This window comes from Argopecten irradians, chromosome 2 (genome assembly GCF_041381155.1).
Source record: "Argopecten irradians isolate NY chromosome 2, Ai_NY, whole genome shotgun sequence".
NCBI classification, from domain to species: domain Eukaryota; kingdom Metazoa; phylum Mollusca; class Bivalvia; order Pectinida; family Pectinidae; genus Argopecten; species Argopecten irradians.
This window is the reverse complement of record NC_091135.1, coordinates 58661069-58683549: the sequence shown is the minus strand read 5'-3', so window position 1 is coordinate 58683549 and position 22481 is coordinate 58661069. Positions and strand designations below refer to the sequence as shown.

Below are 22481 nucleotides of genomic sequence, written 5' to 3'. Positions count from 1 at the left end.
CTGGAAGCCTATAAATCATGACAAATCTCTGTGATCTTTACCAGGATATAAGGAAACTGAAGCCTATAAATCATGACAAATCTCTGTGATCTTTACCAGGATATAAGGAAACTGAAGCCTATAAATCATGACAAATCTCTGTGATCTTTACCAGGATATAAGGAACTGAAGCCTATAAATCATGACAAATCTCTGTGATCTTTACCATGATATAAGGAAGTGAAGCCTATAAATCATGACAAATCTCTGTGATCTTTACCATGAAAAGAATGAAGCTATAAATCATGAAATCCTGTGATCTACCAGAAAGAAGTGAAGCCTATAAATCATGACAAATCTCTGTGATCTTTACCATGATATAAGGAAACTGAAGCCTATAAATCATGACAAATCTCTGTGATCTTTACCATGATATAAGGAAGCTGAAGCCTATAAATCATGACAAATCTCTGTGATCTTTACCAGGATATAAGGAAGCTGAAGCCTATAAATCATGACAAATCTCTGTGATCTTTACCATGATATAAGGAAGCTGAAGCCTATAAATCATGACAAATCTCTGTGATCTTTACCATGATATAAGGAAGCTGAAGCCTATAAATCATGACAAATCTCTGTGATCTTTACCAGGATATAAGGAAGCTGAAGCCTATAAATCATGACAAATCTCTGTGATCTTTACCAGGATATTAGGAAGCTGAAGCCTATCAATTACTTAGATTAGTTTAGTCTTGGCATTAAATGATGTATCTCATAATTGGTCTACTTCAAACCATAATTCTCTTCAGGTTGTCTCCCTTAATATACCAACAGAACGATCGTATTGCCATGATAGAGGAATCAAGGCTTCTAGACAGATAATGGTGCCGTTGGCCACGAAATATAGCAGGCTGTCAGGTATATATACTTGAATTACGTTATCTTTTCATATACAAAAAAAACAAAAAAAAACAACACCAACACATTTTGGCTCTCATACAACTAAAATTTTACAATGGCAAACTTCAGTAAGTTATCAGAAACGAAAAAGTTACCAGGATACTAACTCATTAGTAGAGGACATGTACAAGATTATATTTAACCCTGATGGAGAATTAACTTTATAATTATACATATCTGGATAGATACTTATTGCACGTCATGTAGGGGTACACACTTATGAACTGTACAAATACATTAATGTATCATTAGGATAGCGTGTGGAATTTAAATGTTCATAACCACATACGAACTCATTTATTCTCTTACTCGTAGAATATAAACCAGATCACCTTCTGGGGAAAAGCACCATAGCAAAACAACTTTCACAAATGATTTAAAAATATATGCATTTTACCTACAGACATATTAGATTCATATTTACAAATATATAGGTCTAGTAATATTGTTACAAAATTCATAGAAATGTTATTGGTTTATAAATACTTTATAAAACATAATTAAGAATTACCTGATGTTTGAGTTACTGGACATCATTGAGTTATGAAGCAATTAATATACAGAATATAGAAAGGTAATATCAAATCTTTGCTTTTTAAGCACTTTTTAAAAATTGGAATTTATAATATATAAGTCAGTCATCATAGTAATGTACAAGAGAACCATACAAAGAACATAAACAGTATAATGTATTATCTACTCATTCACCCATGCAGACTCATTTGAAATCTCTCAAACCTAAAGCTGGAACAGTTTATTACAAAAATATAGGACTGAATGAGTTAAAACTATATCTGTATGGCTAACTACAGGCTTACATAATGAATACAATCTCCATATTAAATCAACTTTCATATCAATAATTAATTAATCAGTAATTAATTAAGATCTTGTGAGTTAGTCTGCCTTACAAGCAGCATGATTGAATATTAATGAGAATTTTCACAACATACCAGACATCTGCATTCTTTGAATGCTAAATACATTTATACAGGATTTTATATTTTGAGCACCAATTTTCATTATTCTGAAATAAGTTACCTCCCCTTACCTTTCCCAAACATTTCAGGAATTCCTTATGTCAGTTCTGTTATACACCAAACTGTAATAGATACAGACTGTAACATATTGAAGGTGATGTTTTTTATTAAAACTTCTCATCCATGCCTTCAACGTTTTACAGAATGGACTGCTTCATTATGAAAGTCCCACAGTAAATGATTGCACGACATATGAGTAATCAATTTGGAAATCAAGTCACCCCACCCAATCCCTTATAACCATTAGAAGACATTTTATTACAAGGGTAAATTATAACATTTTTTTCCTTACTGAGACTGTAAATAATAGGTATTACAAATGTGACAATTGATTATAAGCAGCTGTTGTTTACACCCTAGCATAATACATCACACACACCAATATCTAGTGTTATAGGTAGGTTATAACCAAACTTTGCTCTGACAGAGATTTGTTCAGCTGTGTACCAGATGAAGTCAACAAATCCCAGGACACCGTTTTTGGTATCTTTTCTTGGTGGTTAAGATCTCTAGATTTCAGTTTATTGTCTTTCCGATCTTTGTAATCCATATTGGTTTGCTTTGAATGTCCACTTCCTGCCTTTGCCACACCCTTACTTGGCCTTTGACCCCAGTCCTCGACATTCGTCTCTGCCTCTTCCTCTTCTTCCATCATCTGATAGAGTTCCTTGAGACTAGTGAGTGAGTTCGACTCTTGAGCTAACTTCAGAGATTCAGGAGGACTTTTCCTATCAACTTTGGCAAACAGATCTTCAATGGCCGTAACATTGTGATGACCATTACTTACCAGACTAGAGTTTCGATGAGGAGGTTGGGGAGGGGGCGGTCTTGATGGAAAAGCTTTCTCCCTTTGGCCATTTATGGCTTTACTGGAGTTCTGTTTTGAAGGAACACTTGTGTTATGGTCTGATGGCAATGGTGGCCTAGGTGGAGGCATCTTCTTGCTAGTTTTAGCTGGAGGAGCCGATGCCTCGTAGGGTACCGGTGAGGGAGTAGATCTGTGTATTGGAGATGTTGGCCTTTCTGGTATGGCAGGTGATGAAGGTCTCTGAGGAGGGAGAGGTGGTGATGGCGCTTTCCTTGACTTCTTTGGTTTATATGCTTTCCAGTCAATCAAAATTTCGTTTTTCAAAAATTTGGATGGTACTGTTCGTGGAGGGAGGTAAGGTTTAGGAGGGGGAGGTGCATGTTGTTTTTTCGGATCTTTCTTTGTGCCTTTGTATCCACTAACCACCGACAAATCCTCCTGGGGTTCGTCTAGGATATCAGACTTAAACACGTGTACTGCTGGATCACTGTCTGTATTATCTCCCAAGTACATAGGGATCTCATACAAGTCTGCATTCTCAGGCTTTTGATTCTCCTTCGAATCATCTGGCACATCGTCAGAAAGACTGAATGTATCCACAAGAACGATTTCCTCATCATTATTGTAGGAAACAAATTGATCTAAATCATCCGTTATTTCAATTGCTTCCTCTACATAAGCAATTATGCCACCTTCCGATTCCTCAGACTTAGAGAATCTACCAATTTCTTCAATGTGAGGGAATTTGATACTTTCCTCCGAGTTTGTGAAATCAAAAACTTGCTCTACGGACTCTGTTGAAACACAAGTGTGTCCATCTGATGATTTGAACATGTGTTGTCCATGGTTTGATGTTTTAGTACTGTTTGTGTCCACACTTTCCTTTTCTACTCTCCGTGCCTTTTCTTGTGATAATCTTTTGGATGGAATAGGTTTGTTCTTTTTGGATGATCCTCTCCTTATAGTCCCGTCAGACAAGGACACCCTTTCATCAAGTCTGCTCTCCCCTGTAGGTTCTAAGTCCTCATCAGAACCTTCACCCTCGCCATCATTTCTATGACCCTTTGGCCTCCGCGTTTCAGGCAAGGTGGTCCCGAACTCTGCCTTCTTTGGTAGGGATGCTGTTCGATGGATGAGGACCTCGATGCTGTGTGATGAGGTTTTGATCGGAGGGTCGAACTGTCTGATCGACCCACTGACAGGAACAGACTGTGTGGAGTCCATACTATCTATGCTAGCTCCCCGACTCTTTGATCGGGCAAGCTGCATCTGATGAAACAATATGGCGTCTCTATCAATGTCAAATGGCTGTGTATATTCTTTCTGAAACTCAATGGACTCTATGGAAACTGGTCTAGACACAGGGCCCATGAAGGGCTCCAACTGAATTGGTGAAGTATCTCTGCATGGTGTTGGTGGTTTAACTATTTCTCTACCAAGATGGTAGGCATTATCACCAAGATATTTACCACCTCCATGCTGCACCCAGTTAGAGTCCACCTGGTCCATCTCGGGACCAAACTCAGCATCTAAGTCCTCCCCAAACACCATCTCTATCTCCTTGTCTTTCACCTCACTCGTAAGTCTCTGTTGCAGAAGAGATTCCCAGTTTGTAGAATTCACAGAATTACTATTAGAATCTGAGCTCATGCTTTTCAAACTCACATATTCCCCACTTTCCTCTGCACCTTGTTGCACATTAAACACTTCTTTAACCTGTTTTCTTTGCTGTCTTTTCTCCTCACGGAATTTATAAATGTCCATTGGGACAGCGTCTTCCTCGTGAGCTTTTCTCGCCTTCCTCCTTCGCCTTTCCTCATCACGAGCTGCATCTCTTTTGGCAATCTCACTCAAAAGTTCCTGTTCATACTTATATTGTTCCTCAAGGATGTCTTTCATCCTCAGACGTTCAGCGTCAGACAATAAAAGCCTGACAACCAGCACCCCAATGCTCTCTTTTGATCCGTATCCCTGAGCCAGGTCCTGGAGACGTTTTGCCGCACGCACTGGATCAGGAATGTCAATGATCTCATCTACAGCCTCCTGGTAGGACATATACTTCCACAGACCATTGTTGGCGATGATAAGAAGCTGGTCGTCTTGTCTGAGGTTGATGCTAGTGACAAACGGATCTGGTAGGACGTGTGGGTACAGGTAGCTACATCCCAGTAGTCTGGTGTTAAAGGTCACTCCACTCACACGACCATCCTAAAACACAGACAAAGAAAATAAGTCTAACTAAAACATTCAGGTCACTCCATGCACACAACAATCCTACAACACGAAATCACATTGTACATAAACGTATGATAAGTTTTTCATGATTTTGTTCAGGATGTACATTCTTAATTCTATTAAACTGTGAACTTGCAAACATACAATGTGTCAGAATACCAAACTGGAATGTATGCTCTAGTTAAATAGTTAATAGAAAATTAATACAATAGTGCAATATTATTATCAAGAATCGGCATTTAAACAACACGAAGCTCTTTACCTCTGTGATGATGCCGTCTGATCTACAGATTCTCTGGCTCTCGTCCGTGTTTGATTGGATGAGGAACAGACGGGAGAGTGGCACAGCCTCACCACTCCGACTAATCACCACCTCTGTATCACCAACATTGGCCACGTTGAGAAGGTGGTTTGTGGTAGCTCCCTCTACAACCTTTTTGATATGACACAAGGCTGCCGCTGCTCCAACCTTTTGACCTGTGCTCTTCAGCTTCCTGTTTAACAAATACCAACTACATCTTTAAATTGTGATACAACAAGGACATCTGGACTTGTTGTCTGATCAAACCAAAATGTTTTTTACCATCTAAGATAGTGTCTCTAACATGATACATATACCTAAATAAATTGTCCCGATATCTTTCATTCATACATGTAGGGAAAAACCTTTCAGAATATCTTTAGAAATGTTTGTATATGCCTCCATATAGGCATCTGACAGGGCAGGATTTGACAGACAACGGTAGCATGTATTGTATACACTACCACACATTTCATGGGAGCATATGAATGGCTATAGGTTAAATGCGTTCAAGCATCTGGAATGGGCTTTCTGATCGTTCACACCACAAATCTCAAAGACCCGAGAAACACTTAATATAATTATTTGGACCAATATTTCCCAGTCCATGTAGAGTATCTAATGTAAAAATATGTGAAAAAACGAAGCCTGTCGTAGGTCCTTATACAAGAAGGCTTCTAAATATTTCTATTACAATTACCATTGCAAGTTAGAGATGGGATAATCACTTCATATCAATTCAGTAGTTTCCTTTGAAGTCAACATTGTTTGTGCAGCACCACATGGAGTCTACCCAAATTTTTTATTGGCTGTCTCTACATGATACTAAAGCATTTGGGGGAGGAGTTGAAACTATTCACGTGATTTTGTGGTTTTTACTATCCGAAAGCCCATTCTGGACGCTTGAGCGCACTTCGCTGTATTAAGGCTTTACAAACTTTAATATACAATACAGAATATTTTCTCTGATTGAAATAACAAAGATCATGTACAATACGTACGTATGCGCTGCCAGCATGGTGTACTTCATGCAATCTTTCTGTGACGTTATCGTTTTAGATTCCCCCAGTAAGGTATCACATATGATATCCCCTAGGATCTTGGTGACCTCGTCGTTACGGCCACCGTCAAACATTCCAAACAGTCCCTCCACTTCATTGGTGAACTTCGGCTTGTTCACAATGGCAACAGACAATCTGAAAATCACATACAAATCACCAGGTTTTACAAACTTGTGTTCGCTTTAGAAAAGATATGACATTATAACCCTGATGAATACTAGCCGTAATAAACCTCTCAGCTTAAATACCAATATATCTCATCTCCAGAGAGAATGATTCTCTGAGAACTTCTCTTTAGCTTATTTGTCTGAGTGTGAGAGTGATTTATATAAAATCCTGCACTCTGTTACAAAATCTGTAAATGACTATAAACATATTAATGGTAAAAATAGTGCCTCCTTACTTGTTTCTCATGCCCGATGTCTGAGAGAGACCAGACTGCCATGGTTGGTTAACGTCATCAAACGGAGCCTGACGAAGGTCGAGGAGGGAACGGTTCTGTCCCCTCATGTCCACCATACTGATCTTCTTCCAGTTACTGGAAACATAGCCATAGATGAGAGTTATAGGGTCTTTATCGAGTTCAAATTCATTTAACTTTTAAAACTACATGGAAGATTCTTAACCTTTACTTATTGGATAACATATACAAAGTTTTCAACTTTTAGTGAGAATAAATACATGTCTAACTAGACAACCATTGGTCCTTATAGAACCTATCTATTATGAATATACAGCACACACTATTTTCTAATGTTTTAGTCAGTTTCTGAGTCCACCACTGTCTAATTCCCTAAAGCGTGTGACCGTCCAATTTTCAAACCCTTTCTTTTGAACTCAATATGTATCTCAGATAGATACACCCGAGATTCTCTAAAAAAACACTGTACCTGATGCCCTTGAGTTCTCCACTGTCCACCATCAAGTTAGGGTTCCCAGAGATGTCCAGCAGGTTGACCTGTGACCCCATCAGCTTACTGACTGGTAACTCGGACAGACGATTTGATCCTACATCCAGAATCTATAGAACACAAAACAAAATGTATGTACAAGGGGAAAACCATTCACATCAAAAAGTCAAGTTTATATGTTTACAACACCAGCTTGTCATCATGTTAAAAATGTATGCACTCAAACATTATTTTTCATATATTAAGATCTTAGTTGCCAATGTTTTTATCCAGAAAATGCACTTTCCATGAAAGCTACTGTTTGGGTTTTCGACAATATCCTTTAATTTTGATCTTTGCGCTCACATTTATCCTTTTATTAGGACTATGAGTAACAGTAATATCTTGACAAAACTATACTTCTCCTTGATCTTACCTATAAATACTTCCTGACATTATAAAGCTGGGACTATATCTTTATAACCCATATGTTTACCTTGAGGTTGGGTGACTTTTTGAAGTCGGGGAGTTCCTTGAGGAGGTTGGCGTTGACCCTGAGACACTGTAACTTAGGGTGTTTACATAAAGCTGATGGGAGAGATCGTAACAGATTCCCTGATATATTCAGCTCCTGCAGCACCTCAAGCCTATTGATATCCCTGGAATATAAAAGTCAAGATTAGTTTAAATATTTAACATGATATATTCGATTAAGACTCATACATGTACAAAATTGTACTTAAATGTAAGCATTAGTTAATCATGTGTGTTTTTTTGTATTTCCTTAAAATCAGATCAAGCTTCATTGCTAAACAAAGTACAAATGTACCCTGGTATAACACTGCAATATGAAAGGTGAAATGCATTTAAAAATTCATTTAAGCTTGTTCTAACAATGCTAGTAGAGCCTGTCAATCAGTAGGTTTAACATGTATGTTACAGGTTCACTGTTCTATGAAGCTTGTTTGATAGCAGTTACAATGACACAAATTCATGACCTCCTTTATATACATATAATTAATTTTCTCTTTGTTTCTGGCTTTCTGATAGGCCTATTCATTTTTTTCATTCCACGATAAAAAAAAAATCCGAGAATGGCGCGGAAACCCGACGTTATCATGACGTCACAATACAAACATTGACATTGCATATTGATTTGGAAAAAATAATCCCTAGGAAAAAATCAATGGAATCGTACGTGTAAACGTCTTTCATTTTATAAAGTAGTCTGGAAAATTAATTATAATATTCTCTTATTGTGGTAGCGCTTGTTAGTTTCAATAAAGTTTGATTAAAAACCTTCTCAGATTTTCAATATTACCGGATTGGCAATATTAGTATTTTGCACTTTTATATTATTTTTAATTCGCCGTCATCATTACCTGTCATATGTCTATTTTAATACATGTACTTGTCAAACCTGTCTGTCTAGTTTGTGTCCATCAGAGTGTTTGTCATGTGCATTATGCTTTAATGTAAATGTTTTGTGTTATCACGTGACTGTGTCCTCGTACGTACCGTGTACCTGTGAATTGTATCTCATTCCCGCACACGACACGAGACCGTCTTGACGTACCAACATTATATAGCTATCTACAGCAAAATATATATTTTATATACAGTTTTGCCGAGAGCAGCAGTTTATTCTAAAGTAAGTGGACTGTAGTAATATTTGTAATTTATATGAAATTATATAAATTATCTAACCTTTATAAGGATTATACCTTTTCCATTTGAAGTTAAATTGTCTTTATTTTATCAGTTTATTTCAGGCGTGGTTCGAATTCATCATTGGGTTTTTACAATGACAACCAGTATTAATTTACGTGTACTAAACTAATTTAATTATTCTTTCCACAGATACTATTTAACTATGTAGACGGAAGGAACTTGTACGGTTCCCTTCATAACCCCTGTCGGACTGATAGGGTATGTACATTGTGTAATTTGTCAAGCTTTATATGTAAAATAGAAGTAATGTACATATTACATTACTTATGTTTCCTTTCTTAATTCTGTAATTTATCATTGACAGAATAATGTATGTTTATTTACGCTAAGTTGTAACATTAATCGTAACCGCTACAGAGAAAGATATTTCGTGAAGTGTACATGTATAATATCGTCTAGTTTTATTGTACATGTGGAAACACCAGTCTTTGGCAATTGAATGTAGATTTGACCCGGCTACATTATTAAAGCACTGAAGTAAATAAATTTTGTTTGCAAACTGTGTGAATCCGCGTAGCGGATTCTCACAAAAGTTTGCAAACAAAATTTATTTCATACCCCGATGAAATTTAAAAATAGAGACTTCAATGCTTAAATAAGAGCATCATTAGCTGAGTGTCTGTGTTTGTACACAGAACCACAAAACAGTTTACCTGCTATGGAGGTCCGTGATATTGTTGTGAGCTATGTGTAAGACCTTTAGTCGAGGGAAGGTACAGGCGAAGGGAAGGGCAGCATTCCCTAAGTTATTCCCCGACATGAACAGTTCCTGTAGCCGGTTCATGCCGTCTGCATGTGGGAATGGTGGCATGTCCTCAAGGTCATTCATAGTAATGTTCAGGTACCGCAGTCTGGGAACACACAAACTTATGTTTAACACAAGGTGAAAACTCATAAGAACTTTGTTTTGTATGTGCTATCAACTCCAACTCTTATGTAATCTGATAAAAATGATTAAACAGGCTTCCCAAACAAGAATTTTATATAAAATCTCATTCTTGATAAAACAGTATTTTAATACATAAAGAATGGTAAAAAAGGACATACAAAGGACAGTCTCAGAGAGATTGAAAATCTGTTACACTGCCTAAAGATAAAAGATGAATAAAAAATGGAGCAAATGTAACTTCAAACTAGGCCGACTTTAGTTACACATAAACACTCAACGATTTTGGAAATGATGAACAATTTTTGGAATGCTTTACTCCCAGATGATGTCTGAGACTGTCTATGTGTACTACCTTATATGGTGTGACTACCCTGTATATGGTGTGAATATCCTGTATATGGTTGACTACCCTGTATATGGTGTGACTACCCTGTATATGGTGTGACTACCCTGTATTATGGTGTGACTACCCTGTATATGGTGTGACTACCCTGTATATGGTGTGACTACCCTGTATATGGTGTGACTCCTGTATATGGTGTGACTACCTGTATATGGTGATCTGTAGTGACTATGTGTATATATGGTGTGACTACCCTGTATATGGTGTGACTTCCCTGTATATGGTGTGACTACCCTGTATATGTGTGACTACCCTGTATATGGTGTGACTACCTGTATATGGTGTGATCCCCTGTATATGGTGTGACTACCTGTATATGGGTGGACTACCTGTATATGGTGTGACTACCCTGTATATATGTATATGTGTGACTACCCTGTATATGGTGTGACTACCCTGTATATGTGTGACTCCCTGTATATGGTGTGACTACCCTGTATATGGTGTGACTACCCTGTATATGGTGTGACTACCCTGTATATGTGTGTGACTCCCTGTATATGGTGTGACTACCCTGTATATGGTGTGACTCCCTGTATATGGGTGATACCCTGTATATGGTGTGACTCCCTGTATATGGTGTGACTCCCTGTATATGGTGTGACTACCTGTATATGGTGTGACTACCCTGTATATGGTGTGACTACCCTGTATATGGTGTGACTCCTGTATATGGTGGCTCCTGTATATGGTGTGACTACCCTGTATATGGTGTGACTCCCTGTATATGGTGTGACTACCCTGTATATGGTGTGACTACCCTGTATATGGTGTGACTACCCTGTATATGGTGTGACTTCCCTGTATATGGTGTGACTACCCTGTATATGGTGTGACTACCCTGTATATGGTGTGACTACCCTGTATATGGTGTGACTACCCTGTATATGGTGTGTGACTACCCTGTATATGGTGTGACTACCCTGTATATGGTGTGACTACCCTGTATATGGTGTGACTACCCTGTATATGGTGTGACTACCCTGTATATGGTGTGACTACCCTGTATATGGTGTGTGACTACCCTGTATATGGTGTGACTACCCTGTATATGGTGTGACTACCCTGTATATGGTGTGACTACCCTGTATATGGTGTGACTACCCTGTATATGGTGTGACTACCCTGTATATGGTGTGACTACCCTGTATATGGTGTGACTCCCTGTATATGGTGTGACTACCCTGTATATGGTGTGATCCTGTATATGGTGTGACTACCCTGTATATGGTGTGACTACCCTGTATATGGTGTGACTACCCTGTATATGGTGTGACTACCCTGTATATGGTGTGACTACCCTGTATATGGTGTGACTACCCTGTATATGGTGTGACTTCCCTGTATATGGTGTGACTACCCTGTATATGGTGTGACTACCCTGTATATGGTGTGACTACCCTGTATATGGTGTGACTACCCTGTATATGGTGTGACTACCCTGTATATGGTGTGACTACCCTGTATATGGTGTGACGCTACCCTGTATATGGTGTGACTACCCTGTATATGGTGTGACTACCCTGTATTGTGCCTGTATATGGTGTGACTACCCTGTATATGTGTCCGTATTGGTGTGACTACCCTGTATATGGTGTGACTACCCTGTATATGGTGTGACTCCCTGTATATGGTGTGACTCCTGTATAGGCTCCGTATAGTGTGACTGTATATGGTGTGACTACCCTGTATATGTGTGACTACCCTGTATATGGTGTGACTACCCTGTATATGGTGTGACTCCCTGTATATGTTTGTGTGACTACCCTGTATATGGTGTGTACTCCCCTGTATATGGTGTGACTACCCTGTATATGGTGTGACTACCCTGTATATGGTGTGACTACCCTGTATATGGTGTGAGTACTACCCTGTATTGGTGTGACTACCCTGTATATGGTGTGACTACGTGTATATGGTGTGACTACCTGTATATGGTGTGACTACCCTGTATATGGTGTGACTACCCTGTATATGGTGTGACTACCCTGTATATGGTGTGTACTACCCTGTATATGGTGTGACTACCCTGTATATGGTGTGACTACCCTGTATATGGTGTGACTACCCTGTAAATGGTGTGACTACCCTGTATATGGTGTGACTACCCTGTATATGGGGTGACTACCCTGTATATGGTGTGTCCCTGTATATGGTGTGACAACCCTGTATATGGTGTGACTACCCTGTATATGGTGTGACTACCCTGTATATGGTGTGACAACCCTGTATATGGTGTGACTACCCTGTATATGGTGTGACTACCCTGTATATGGTGTGACTACCCTACCTTGACGCGCGACACAGGAGCTGCTGCGGAAGGTTTGTGAGCTCATTATGTTGTAGATGGAGCTCTTCAATCACTGTGGACTCCATCTCCAATGGCAAATCTGTCAGGCAGTTATGGCCAAGCATCAGGATCTTCAACTTTCGTGCATTCACAAACAGTCTGAAATACAAGTAGTTATGTATTATCAATGCAAGGATTAGTTTAAAAGCAGAGAAGTAAAATATTTCAATCTATTGACAGTGAAATGAAATAGCTCAGAAATCAAAAATGACTGTCATGTTGTATGATATTCAAAATTGTTTGTCCCAAAACCATTCATAGACCCATAGAATGTGTATCACAAAATATAGAGACAGAATATGTCCATTCTAAGGTACAGTCTAACTCCATCTAATTTAATTATTGCTTAACTACTTTGTACTAGAAAAGTCAGGATACTTGTTATTTAATTTGAAGTTTGATAAGGCATCATGGGATTGGGAAAACTTAAAGATATAAATAAAGATTTTATTTCATTAGTTATTTTTAGTCTCAACGTGAGTCAGAGGTGTGACAGGGATATAAAGAAGCTGTCTTACTTGTCTGGAAGCTTCTGTAGTCTGTTGTGGCTGGCATCAAGCTTCACCAGGAAGAAACACTCGGACACCCACAGGGGTAGCACCTTTAGTTTATTGCTGAAAGATCAAACATTGACATGGTATTTACTCTGATCAAGTTTGCTTTTGCATTTAGAGATTAAACAATTCTTTGTGTATTTTTTTTTTCATATATAAACAGAAACCCTTACGTCCCGAAATATGAGAACATTTAGCTATATGCATCAAGAAATTCCACAAAAGAAATCAAGAACAAGCTGGTATTTTATCATAGTAGACAGTTTTGAAACAATTACAAGAAGCAGTTTTTCCATGAAATTCAAGAAAGTGAGGGTCAACATTTGCCAATCTAATTAGTTTTAGTAGAATAACAACAGAATGATATTCTATCACTAGTCCTGTCCTAAATTGGTCTTGAATGAGTCTGGTCATTGATAGGACATCAAATAAAACCAAAATCATACATTCTGTGTACAACATGCATAGATGTAATTGCCTGTCAGAAACAAAACTTTACCAAACACTTACCGAGCTATTTCTAAATTTACTAGCCATTCTGGTTTTGGATTGATAGAAAAAGTCTGCAGTTCTGGAATAACAAGACATTTTTTACAGTCATACAAACAATATTTTACTGTATATGTAAATCTAGAAATGTCCCTTTTTTGCTGGTCAAAAATTTTGCAATCTGGCTATAAAATATCTGCTTTACCCATTACATTTGTACAGTCAACCCTTCCTTAACGACCACCTCCTTATTATGACTACATTATTAGAGTCCTCAATGACCATAAAGACCACTTGACTATAGACAACACTTTTACCTTGGGTGGTCTTGATAAAAAGGTTTCATTGTACTAATTTTTTTCAGAGACTTAATTTTCACAACTTACAATCAATATCCAAAGGAACTGGGAAAAGATCATCCTCACAAAAATTACCAGCTATACAGTACATGCCCCCACCCACGTATGAAATCTTGATTGGACAGAAATTAACTGACTAACATAAAATTGAACCTGATCATTTCATTAAGGGAGTAAAAATAGATGTGTAACTTTAGTAGAACTGGATTGTTTTACCAAATAAATTACAGCGATTGATATGACTGATAATAATCATGTTGATATGATCCTTACCATTGTTGGAAGCCAACAGATTTTTTAGAGATGTTCCATTAATCTGAAGAGTATGCATTTTATTTCTCTCACAGTTTAAATACTCCAACGCTTTTAATGATCGCACATCCAAGTCAGGAATATGATTGTCTCGCACGTCCAGATGTGTCACATTTTCCAACATGTGGAATTTAGCCGTTTCACTTGGTAATAATGTCAGAGAATTCATACGTAGGTCAATTTTTTTCACATGCCTCATTTTACTGAGGATTTCGTGTGGCAGTCTTTCTACGCGGTTTCCTGCCATGATAACACTGTCTAGGTTCTGATGGAACACAGTCTGGTGGCTCTCCAGCAGGATGTCGGGCACCGTGGTGAAGTGGTTAAAGGCAAGAACGATGACCTTGAGTGACCTCATCTCCCACATGTTGTCAGGTAGGCATGTCAGGTGGTTGTTATGGGCATGCAGCATCTGTAAACTACAAATACGTCATTGATTATCAATGGTGTATTATGATGCTTAGATAAGAAAAGAAGAACAATCTTTGATTAGATTAATTTTTCAATCTTGAAAACAATTTCACTAACTAGTATAATTTGATAGCTTTTATGGTACATGTTATTTGCAGTTTCAGAAGATCAACAATTTGCATTGTTTTACATAATATCTACTCATACGTTTAAGGGAATATCCAAGATTTTGCTTTTTTCTTTATCAGCTAACATTTTGCTGAGGAAAATATCTTCTTTTTTTTTTTAACTTACTTTGTGAGTTCAGATATTTCCGAAGGAATCTCTGGGATTTTGTTACTAGCTACATTGAGTTCCGTAAGAGTTTTCATCTTACAAACGGATATCGGAAAACATTGGAGATCATTGTCGGCCAGATTCAGGCTTCGGAGGTTACTGAATCTACAACAAAACAGAGCATTCTGGGTAACACTGCATCATACTCACAATATACTGTAACATCTTACCCAGACCTAATTAATCAGTACATTTTAAATTTTCTATCATCTGCTAATTGGTTGGATTGATTCACATCTTATCAATTAAATTATTTTTATAATCATCAAAATTCACCCCTGACAAAATATCACATTGGAAGTATGTGGAATTGTAGCGTGATGTTGCACAAATTGACCCAATCAGACTTACCAGACTTCCAAAAGATGTAATAAAGGCAAGGAGAGCAAAGGATTCAATGATACCTTTTATAGTACATTTTATTGAAAAGTACAATTATTGAACCCAAATTCCTACCGGTAGATAGATTCTTATCGGATCTACTGTTAGGCGTGCAACAAATTTCTTATAACAATCTAGATCTCTTTTTGCTCAAGAACTAAATTTCATATTGAAACGTTCAACTTTTTAATGATGCTCCATCGCCGACAGAGCATAAATGATATTCATCATTTAAACAATAATTGATGTTTAATCATGTATATATATGTCTAATTAACATAAAAATAATAATAAAATGATTTATTTTGCATAATTAGGTAAAAACGGTATAAAGCTAGTATATTAATAATCCGAAATAAAAGGCCAAAATAAATTCAAAGTAAAATCAAAATCATGTCAATGGAATATCTATTCAGCCACTATAGGGCCTTCTTCAGTCCGAAATAACACTAACACAACGTGTTCGTCTGTATGTTTGTTTACATCTATAGTGCGCAGGCACGAAATATCTTGGCCGGTTTGATGTATATGGCGGGTTATTTCGACCCAACATGCTATGTGCACTAAATCAACCCCAGTGTTTAAACTATGGTCATAACCACAAGATACTTTATCAGATAGACTCATGTAGCCATAAACATAACACTGACGTATCAAAAGGGGGATATTATATGCAATCACATGCACGGTCGAAATGTAGGATATATCAGCTTTTCGAGGTGGCAATCGAAATTGCGGTCGAAAAGTTTGACAAGCGACTAAGGGTATGTTATATTTTGAGACAACTCGTACCTCATACTATTCTGTAAACATAGTGCCTATCACATCAAATCTAATAAAATAAAACACAGATTCCCATTACCATTACGTTAATTGATAAAAGGATCAGAGAAAATCCCACTAGGGGCCACGTCCACGTGATCCTTGATAAAGACCAGTCAAATTGCTGCCTGCAAAATCTTGACACTGACGAAGTCATCTCGCCCCAAGAGCACAGCATAGCTTACCGTATATGTATACTGGGACGAAATGTCGTTTACACTTGATGCAGCAATGTGCAGAACCAACACGTGGTCGTGAGTACACGTGGTATAAAGGTCACTTGAACATGACATGACCCCCCATGGGACGCTGTCAGATCCTCTAATCACCGAAGTGGCCATAAAGATATCTGTATTTTAATTAGATTGCCTATCACATATTGCTGTTCACAGCCGTGGTTCCCTAGTGACCACCAATCTCTCTACGGCAGGTTGCTCCCATTCTGACTTAGAATTGAGGAGCTTGTCAGCAACTGATCCGTGTATAGCAACCGCCTCTGAAACTTGTCGTTCGAGTGGCTTGGAGAAGGTCTTGAGGACTTCACGCTTGAAGTTTCTAATGTCACCTTCGTCTCCTGGGTGTTCTTCGAGCAAGTGCTTAGCCAGAGCATTAGAGAGATTACCGCTCTCTACTTGGCGCCTGTGTTCCTGGAACCGGGTATATGCATTTCGGCCGGTTTCACCAATGTACTCAGCCACTGTGTTGTGCTTGGCACAGATTTTGCATGTGGCTTTGTACAGCGCACCGGACCGGAAATGCAATGACCCACCACCAGAACCAGGGTTGCTTTGACATAGCACACACTCTCCTCGTTGACACTTATCACTAAATTTAGTGTCGGTACGAACAAGTTGCTGCTTGATCGTCTGCCCACCAGTTTCAACCACCCTGATATTCACGCCAAGTCTGGGCCCCTGTACCGCTGTCACCCCTCGTACACATCTGGCAAGTTCTGCACCAGGAGTTGATGGTACGAAAATTACGGTGTCAGCTGGCCGAAACCACGATGCCTTTTTCATGTTCCTCCTTGACCTGCGCTCATTCTCCTTCCAAGATCTATACCGATATAGGGGCGTATCATCGCGGATACCTGATTGGCATAGCCTCTGAGGGCAGCAATGATAACATTGGCCCTAAAAGACTCTGGGTATCCTGAGATAAGCATCATCTCTGCAAGATCCTCCATAAGCTCTTGGCGCAGTTCTGGTACCAAAGATGGCCTGGTGTTACGCAATCGGCATATGCCGTCCTGAATTAGGGATTGGTGTTTCACGGACACAGGGAGTGCACTGAGATTGAGGATGAATTGTGAGCTGGAAACCTCTTTCTTGTAGAACTTCCAGTCCACAGACCCATCCGTGTCGCGAATTTGGACCTGAATGTCCAGCAACGGCATCCATCCAGAATTATGGGCCGAGGGGTAGTCAACCTCCATTTTTGTATAGGGGCATATTGAGTTGGCAACCTCTTTAATTATCTGCACCGTCATCTCATCTGCTGGTCTTATTCTATCCCTCTCCACCAATTCATCCACAATAACGATCTTGCTCTCAACAAACCTACTACCTGGTGGTAACGCCTCTACAACAAGGTTCTGGTCATCCACATAAACTTTGTGTACGTATACCTGGTGGTTAAGGAAGGTTGACACCGTGGCTGCTACCATTTTCTGCCTGAACTGTCGGCACCAGAAAATCATATGGATCTTGGCTAACGCTCCAGATAATTTAAGACCAATGGGACCTCCTTTCTGTTGGTGGTATAAGTCTCCCTGAAACGTGTAAGTATGGTGGTTCATTACTATTTTGATCCCCTCTTCCAAGGCCAACGCGAACATGAGACGTGTCTCATCTGACCTAGGTACACTTTCACGTTCTCTAAATAAACTCTTGTCGGAGCCTGGTGGTCTTTCTCCCCTCCTCCTAGCTGAAGTAACTTCATCCGTTGTGATTTTGATGTCTTTGCCACGACTCCTGCGTTTGGGTATCTTATCATCAAGGCCAAGGCCACAACTACCTCCAGGTCAGATCGAAGGAACTCCTCTCTCACTTCCTTCGCAATTATTTTGCCTTTAGTGCATGCGTGATCTAGTGCTGCAGAATTTTTTCGGGATGCCATTAATTATTTTTCATACTTTTAACTTGAAGTAAAATTAGAAGCTCAGACTTTTCAATGGTGGTGATGGTGTAAAGTAAGTTACTTTTGTAACTGAAAAAAATTACTTAATCGTCTGCTCCTGTTTTAGATAGTAAAAAAATACCATTTGTCAGCGGTGGAGCATCTTTATAACAATTTGGCCTGATACTGTTACTGATTACTTTGTTATTTCAGTACTGACTGATGATATGTTTGGTTTGTCATTATTACCTAGGCAGATCATCAAGCCAGCCAATCGTGTAGATATCCTCTTCTATCGGTCGCTCTTTGAGGGCATTATGGCGGAGATTGAGGATACGTAAATCTTCATTGATGAACACAGTTTCTGGCAGGAACTCGAGGTGGCAATTTGACAGGTCTGCTTTCGATGGTAGCTTAGCTGTGGCCTGGAAACACATGAGAAAAAGGAATCAAACAATATTCTTAACATCATGGATCAATAAAAATTAGATATTGGCTCTCTCCTTGATAAACTCTTTAACCTCAGAAACTATATATGTTAGATAACTTGAATCTATTAATTCCGAAATAAAGGAAGGGTATCACTTTGGGCTGTTCTAAGGCCACTCAGTGATAAGCAAAATATTTTGCATGAAGGTACATTAGGGTCAGCTGCATATTGTATGCTATTCAGAATATCTATTTTTTTTGCGCTCATGGTAATTTCAGAGGTCAAAGGTCAAAGGGTGAAAATTCATATTTTTATTGTTTAAGTCCTAATTAATCAAATATTAGAATGGAGATAACATTTTTTGCAGAATTTGTCTGTAAATATTGGGTTTGTGAAGTTAAGTTCAGAATACTGATGAAAAGTTCAAAATGTAGGTCACAGTGACCTAGTTAATCATTTATTCTATTTTAACCTTTTAAACTTTAATATTTTTACTGAAAACTAAGATTTTTCACGATTTGAAATTGATAGCTTGAAATTGATGTTTAGTACTGCATAAGGATCTTGACATGACCTGCTTATGATGATTACATCCTAGGTTCACATTGGCTAGGTCAATGTGCATACATTAGGTCATATTCAATGAATGGTATCATCTATCCACTATGCATATGCTGTTTTCCAATGTTCAAAGCAGGAATTAAAATTATTTAGACTTGTTTTATGAGCTTTATTTCAAGTAACGCCTTCACTGAGGTAGGATGTTAGAATTATGCCTGCTGTCCCACTCCATGATCGTGAAAGGCGACTAAATTTGGAATCTTAATTTCATTGTTACCTAGATGAAAATAGTATCCATTTTCATCCATTCCATAGCTTCAGAGTGACGTTTAGAGCTTTAAAGCAAAAATATTAAAATTTTTAATGCTAAAATAGAATAAATGCTTCACTAGGTCACTGTGAATCTTCATGCAAAATATTTTGCTTATCACCGAGTGGCCATAAAACGGCCCAAAGTGATACCCCTCCTTTGAAGCCCAATAGTTTGCCCTATGAAACTTTACCTTTTTTGTTTTCCGAAGCCATTTTGAATAAGTGTTGTCATCAGCAAATGCCAAATACACTGATCTGTCACCTTGAAGTGATGAAGTCAACTTCAGACAGAGTTCATGACCTTTGACCTGGACCTCCTCCACTGACCCCTTGGCTAGTTGCACAACTGTTGGTTTGGAGTTTTTGTTTTTGTCTGAAAAATGGATTTGATAAACAGATAAAAAAATTCTGGAGAAAATGTCAACTGAGATACCAATTTACAATATGAGCAGACAAGGAAAGGCATTGAGGGCACAAATTCAGACATAGTAATAGGAAAATATTCCAGAAACTTTTTTTCTTACCTGAAGGTATTTCAGATATTCAACATTAAAAATTATGTTATATCCTGACCAACACCAAATTTTGCATTGATTTTTATTTATTTCTATTTTTGTTTGTTTAAAAAAAAGAAAGAAAAAAAAAAGAATTTCCATTTAAATACAATGAAAACTGCATGGATTATGAGTTTCTCATGATTCTTTAAGCTGCTTAGGTACATTGTAAACCTTTACAAATCAATTTTTATAGAAATGACAGGAGAAATAGAATAAGATACTCTGTATTTCATTTAATCCTTTAAAATTTCAAATGGGTGTGTGTGACCTGAACCGAGATGTTGGTTGACCTCGTGCCAGTTTTAATACAGACAGAACAAATGTGACAAAGCACCCGACATTGATATCAAACCTCATTAAATTTCTTGAGCGTAGTGTGAGAAAATTTCCTTGAGGAATGTGTATATAGGTACTAGAGATTATTTCTATGTGTGACTTCTGATGGAAGTCGAAATACTTGAAGCATGCTATAGGTTCAGTGACTGTTACGGTGGCGTATTAGTGTAAATACTGTCTGAATTGGAGTGGCCTTTTAATTGTATAACTGTCAAGACCAAACAAGATCAATTTTAATTCAAATTTAAATAATCAGGTGTTGAGACATAAGCCAGGTTTTCATTGATCTGTATTACAGGATTTCTAACATAGACTGTCATATAAGATCCAAACAGTAAAGAATTTAATTTGATGTGAAATACATAAAAGTCTGTTTTAACTTTACAGTGCTATTAACATTTAATAACAGGTATATCTAATGTAAGTCTTGGCCTACATTTCCTGTAACACCCACATTAAATATTTTGATAGATCCAATGTTTGTTGCATGACCAAAAGAAAAATAAAAGAAAGAAGGGAACATAAAGACACAATCTCAGTCTCCTAATTTTTTTTATCTACTGCAGGTAACAATAGTGCAATATCTAATGGACAACTTCAAGAACACTTTGATATTTTGTTTATAAGACATAAATTTTATATCAAATGTCTTTTTACAACAGCTCAAAAATTTCACACAATGCTTTCTTATCACAGATTATTTTGCATTTCTTTTTTACAAGGGAAAACAACTCAAATAAGCTAATTTAGAACTATTTGGTTAAATGAATATAAGCATTTCTACGTGCCTCTGAGGAAGATATAATTTGTTACCATTTTAAATCTTAGACTGCTGACTTGTATTAAATTTTACATTGACTTGTACTAATCATGATTTATCTATATTACACATACCTCTGTAAATCTGAAGCCGGGTACCAGACACCACACAGAGCCTGCGGACCCATTGGTGGAGTAACTTGCCCTTCCTCACCATGGTGTACGCGGACAGCTGGTTCCGAGAATAGGTGCTATCAGATATTGGCTTCCCTGTACAGGGCAAAAGGACACATGTACAGTCTTTGCATACACAGTAACAACAGTTTTTATGCTTTCTGTCCCGTTAAGAGACAACTCTGGATGTGAAAAAGCAGCTGGCTAGCTCACCTACACTTTTTACAATGATCTTAAAAGTCACCAGCTACTACAAAGTCACCAGCTACTACAAAGAAAACCAAAGAGTCAAAGAAAACCAAAGAAATGGTGATCCTTAGTGTTCTTATAGTGACGAACTAAGTAGAACCAGAAACATATATACATAGAGATTGGAAACTCCTTCTTTGTCTTTGTTGACAGGCAGAGGCACATCTGGTTTATAGGCATTTTGCCTTGGCAAACTACTTTTAAGTGTATTCTTTTAAACATCGTATTTTTGCATCAACACAAAGTTTAAACATTATATCATGGTTTGATGTGATCAGTTTTCCCGATTGATGATATTTAATTAGATTTTTGAAAGCATGAAAACAAGCAATTTTACCTGGTTTTTCGAAAATCAGGCATTCAAAACCGGAAGTGCGTTTTGTTTTATTAATAAATAAGTAAAAATATTACTTTTTCTATCCAAAATTGTACTCAAACCATCTGAAAATTACTGAACTTTTACAAAATATCAAAATTATTCTTCTATATTCAACTATTTAATAGTTTATCTAAAAACCCCTAAGCACATACAGAGGTACATCTGCATGCCGATTGTAAAAATGGAGGAGTTGCCAATCTCTTGTAAATATTGTTCAATATCTATTTTATAGAATTTTCCCCCTTTTTATTAAACTTTCTTGTTATAAGGAAACTTTTATAAAGATTACGTATAG

General features: G+C 37.8%; 1 protein-coding gene across 4 annotated transcripts in view; it reads right to left on the bottom strand.

The window, feature by feature from the left end:
• Positions 1-964: 964 nt before the first annotated feature.
• LOC138316073 (PH domain leucine-rich repeat-containing protein phosphatase 2-like) overlaps positions 965-22481 on the bottom strand; it is a 72473-nt gene continuing 50956 nt past the window's right edge. For all 4 annotated transcript variants that reach the window (XM_069257557.1, XM_069257559.1, XM_069257558.1 and 1 more), the window contains exons 3-17: positions 21520-21654; positions 19924-20105; positions 18679-18854; positions 15067-15213; positions 14323-14780; positions 13712-13772; positions 13166-13261; positions 12588-12746; positions 9659-9856; positions 7771-7933; positions 7275-7405; positions 6788-6922; positions 6325-6519; positions 5285-5516; positions 965-4995 (exon numbers count right to left, since the gene is read on the bottom strand). In XM_069257557.1, coding sequence (XP_069113658.1) covers positions 2371-4995; positions 5285-5516; positions 6325-6519; positions 6788-6922; positions 7275-7405; positions 7771-7933; positions 9659-9856; positions 12588-12746; positions 13166-13261; positions 13712-13772; positions 14323-14780; positions 15067-15213; positions 18679-18854; positions 19924-20105; positions 21520-21654 — 5093 coding nt within the window. In that variant the 3' untranslated portion in view covers positions 965-2370. The remainder of the gene's footprint in view (positions 4996-5284; positions 5517-6324; positions 6520-6787; positions 6923-7274; positions 7406-7770; positions 7934-9658; positions 9857-12587; positions 12747-13165; positions 13262-13711; positions 13773-14322; positions 14781-15066; positions 15214-18678; positions 18855-19923; positions 20106-21519; positions 21655-22481) is intronic.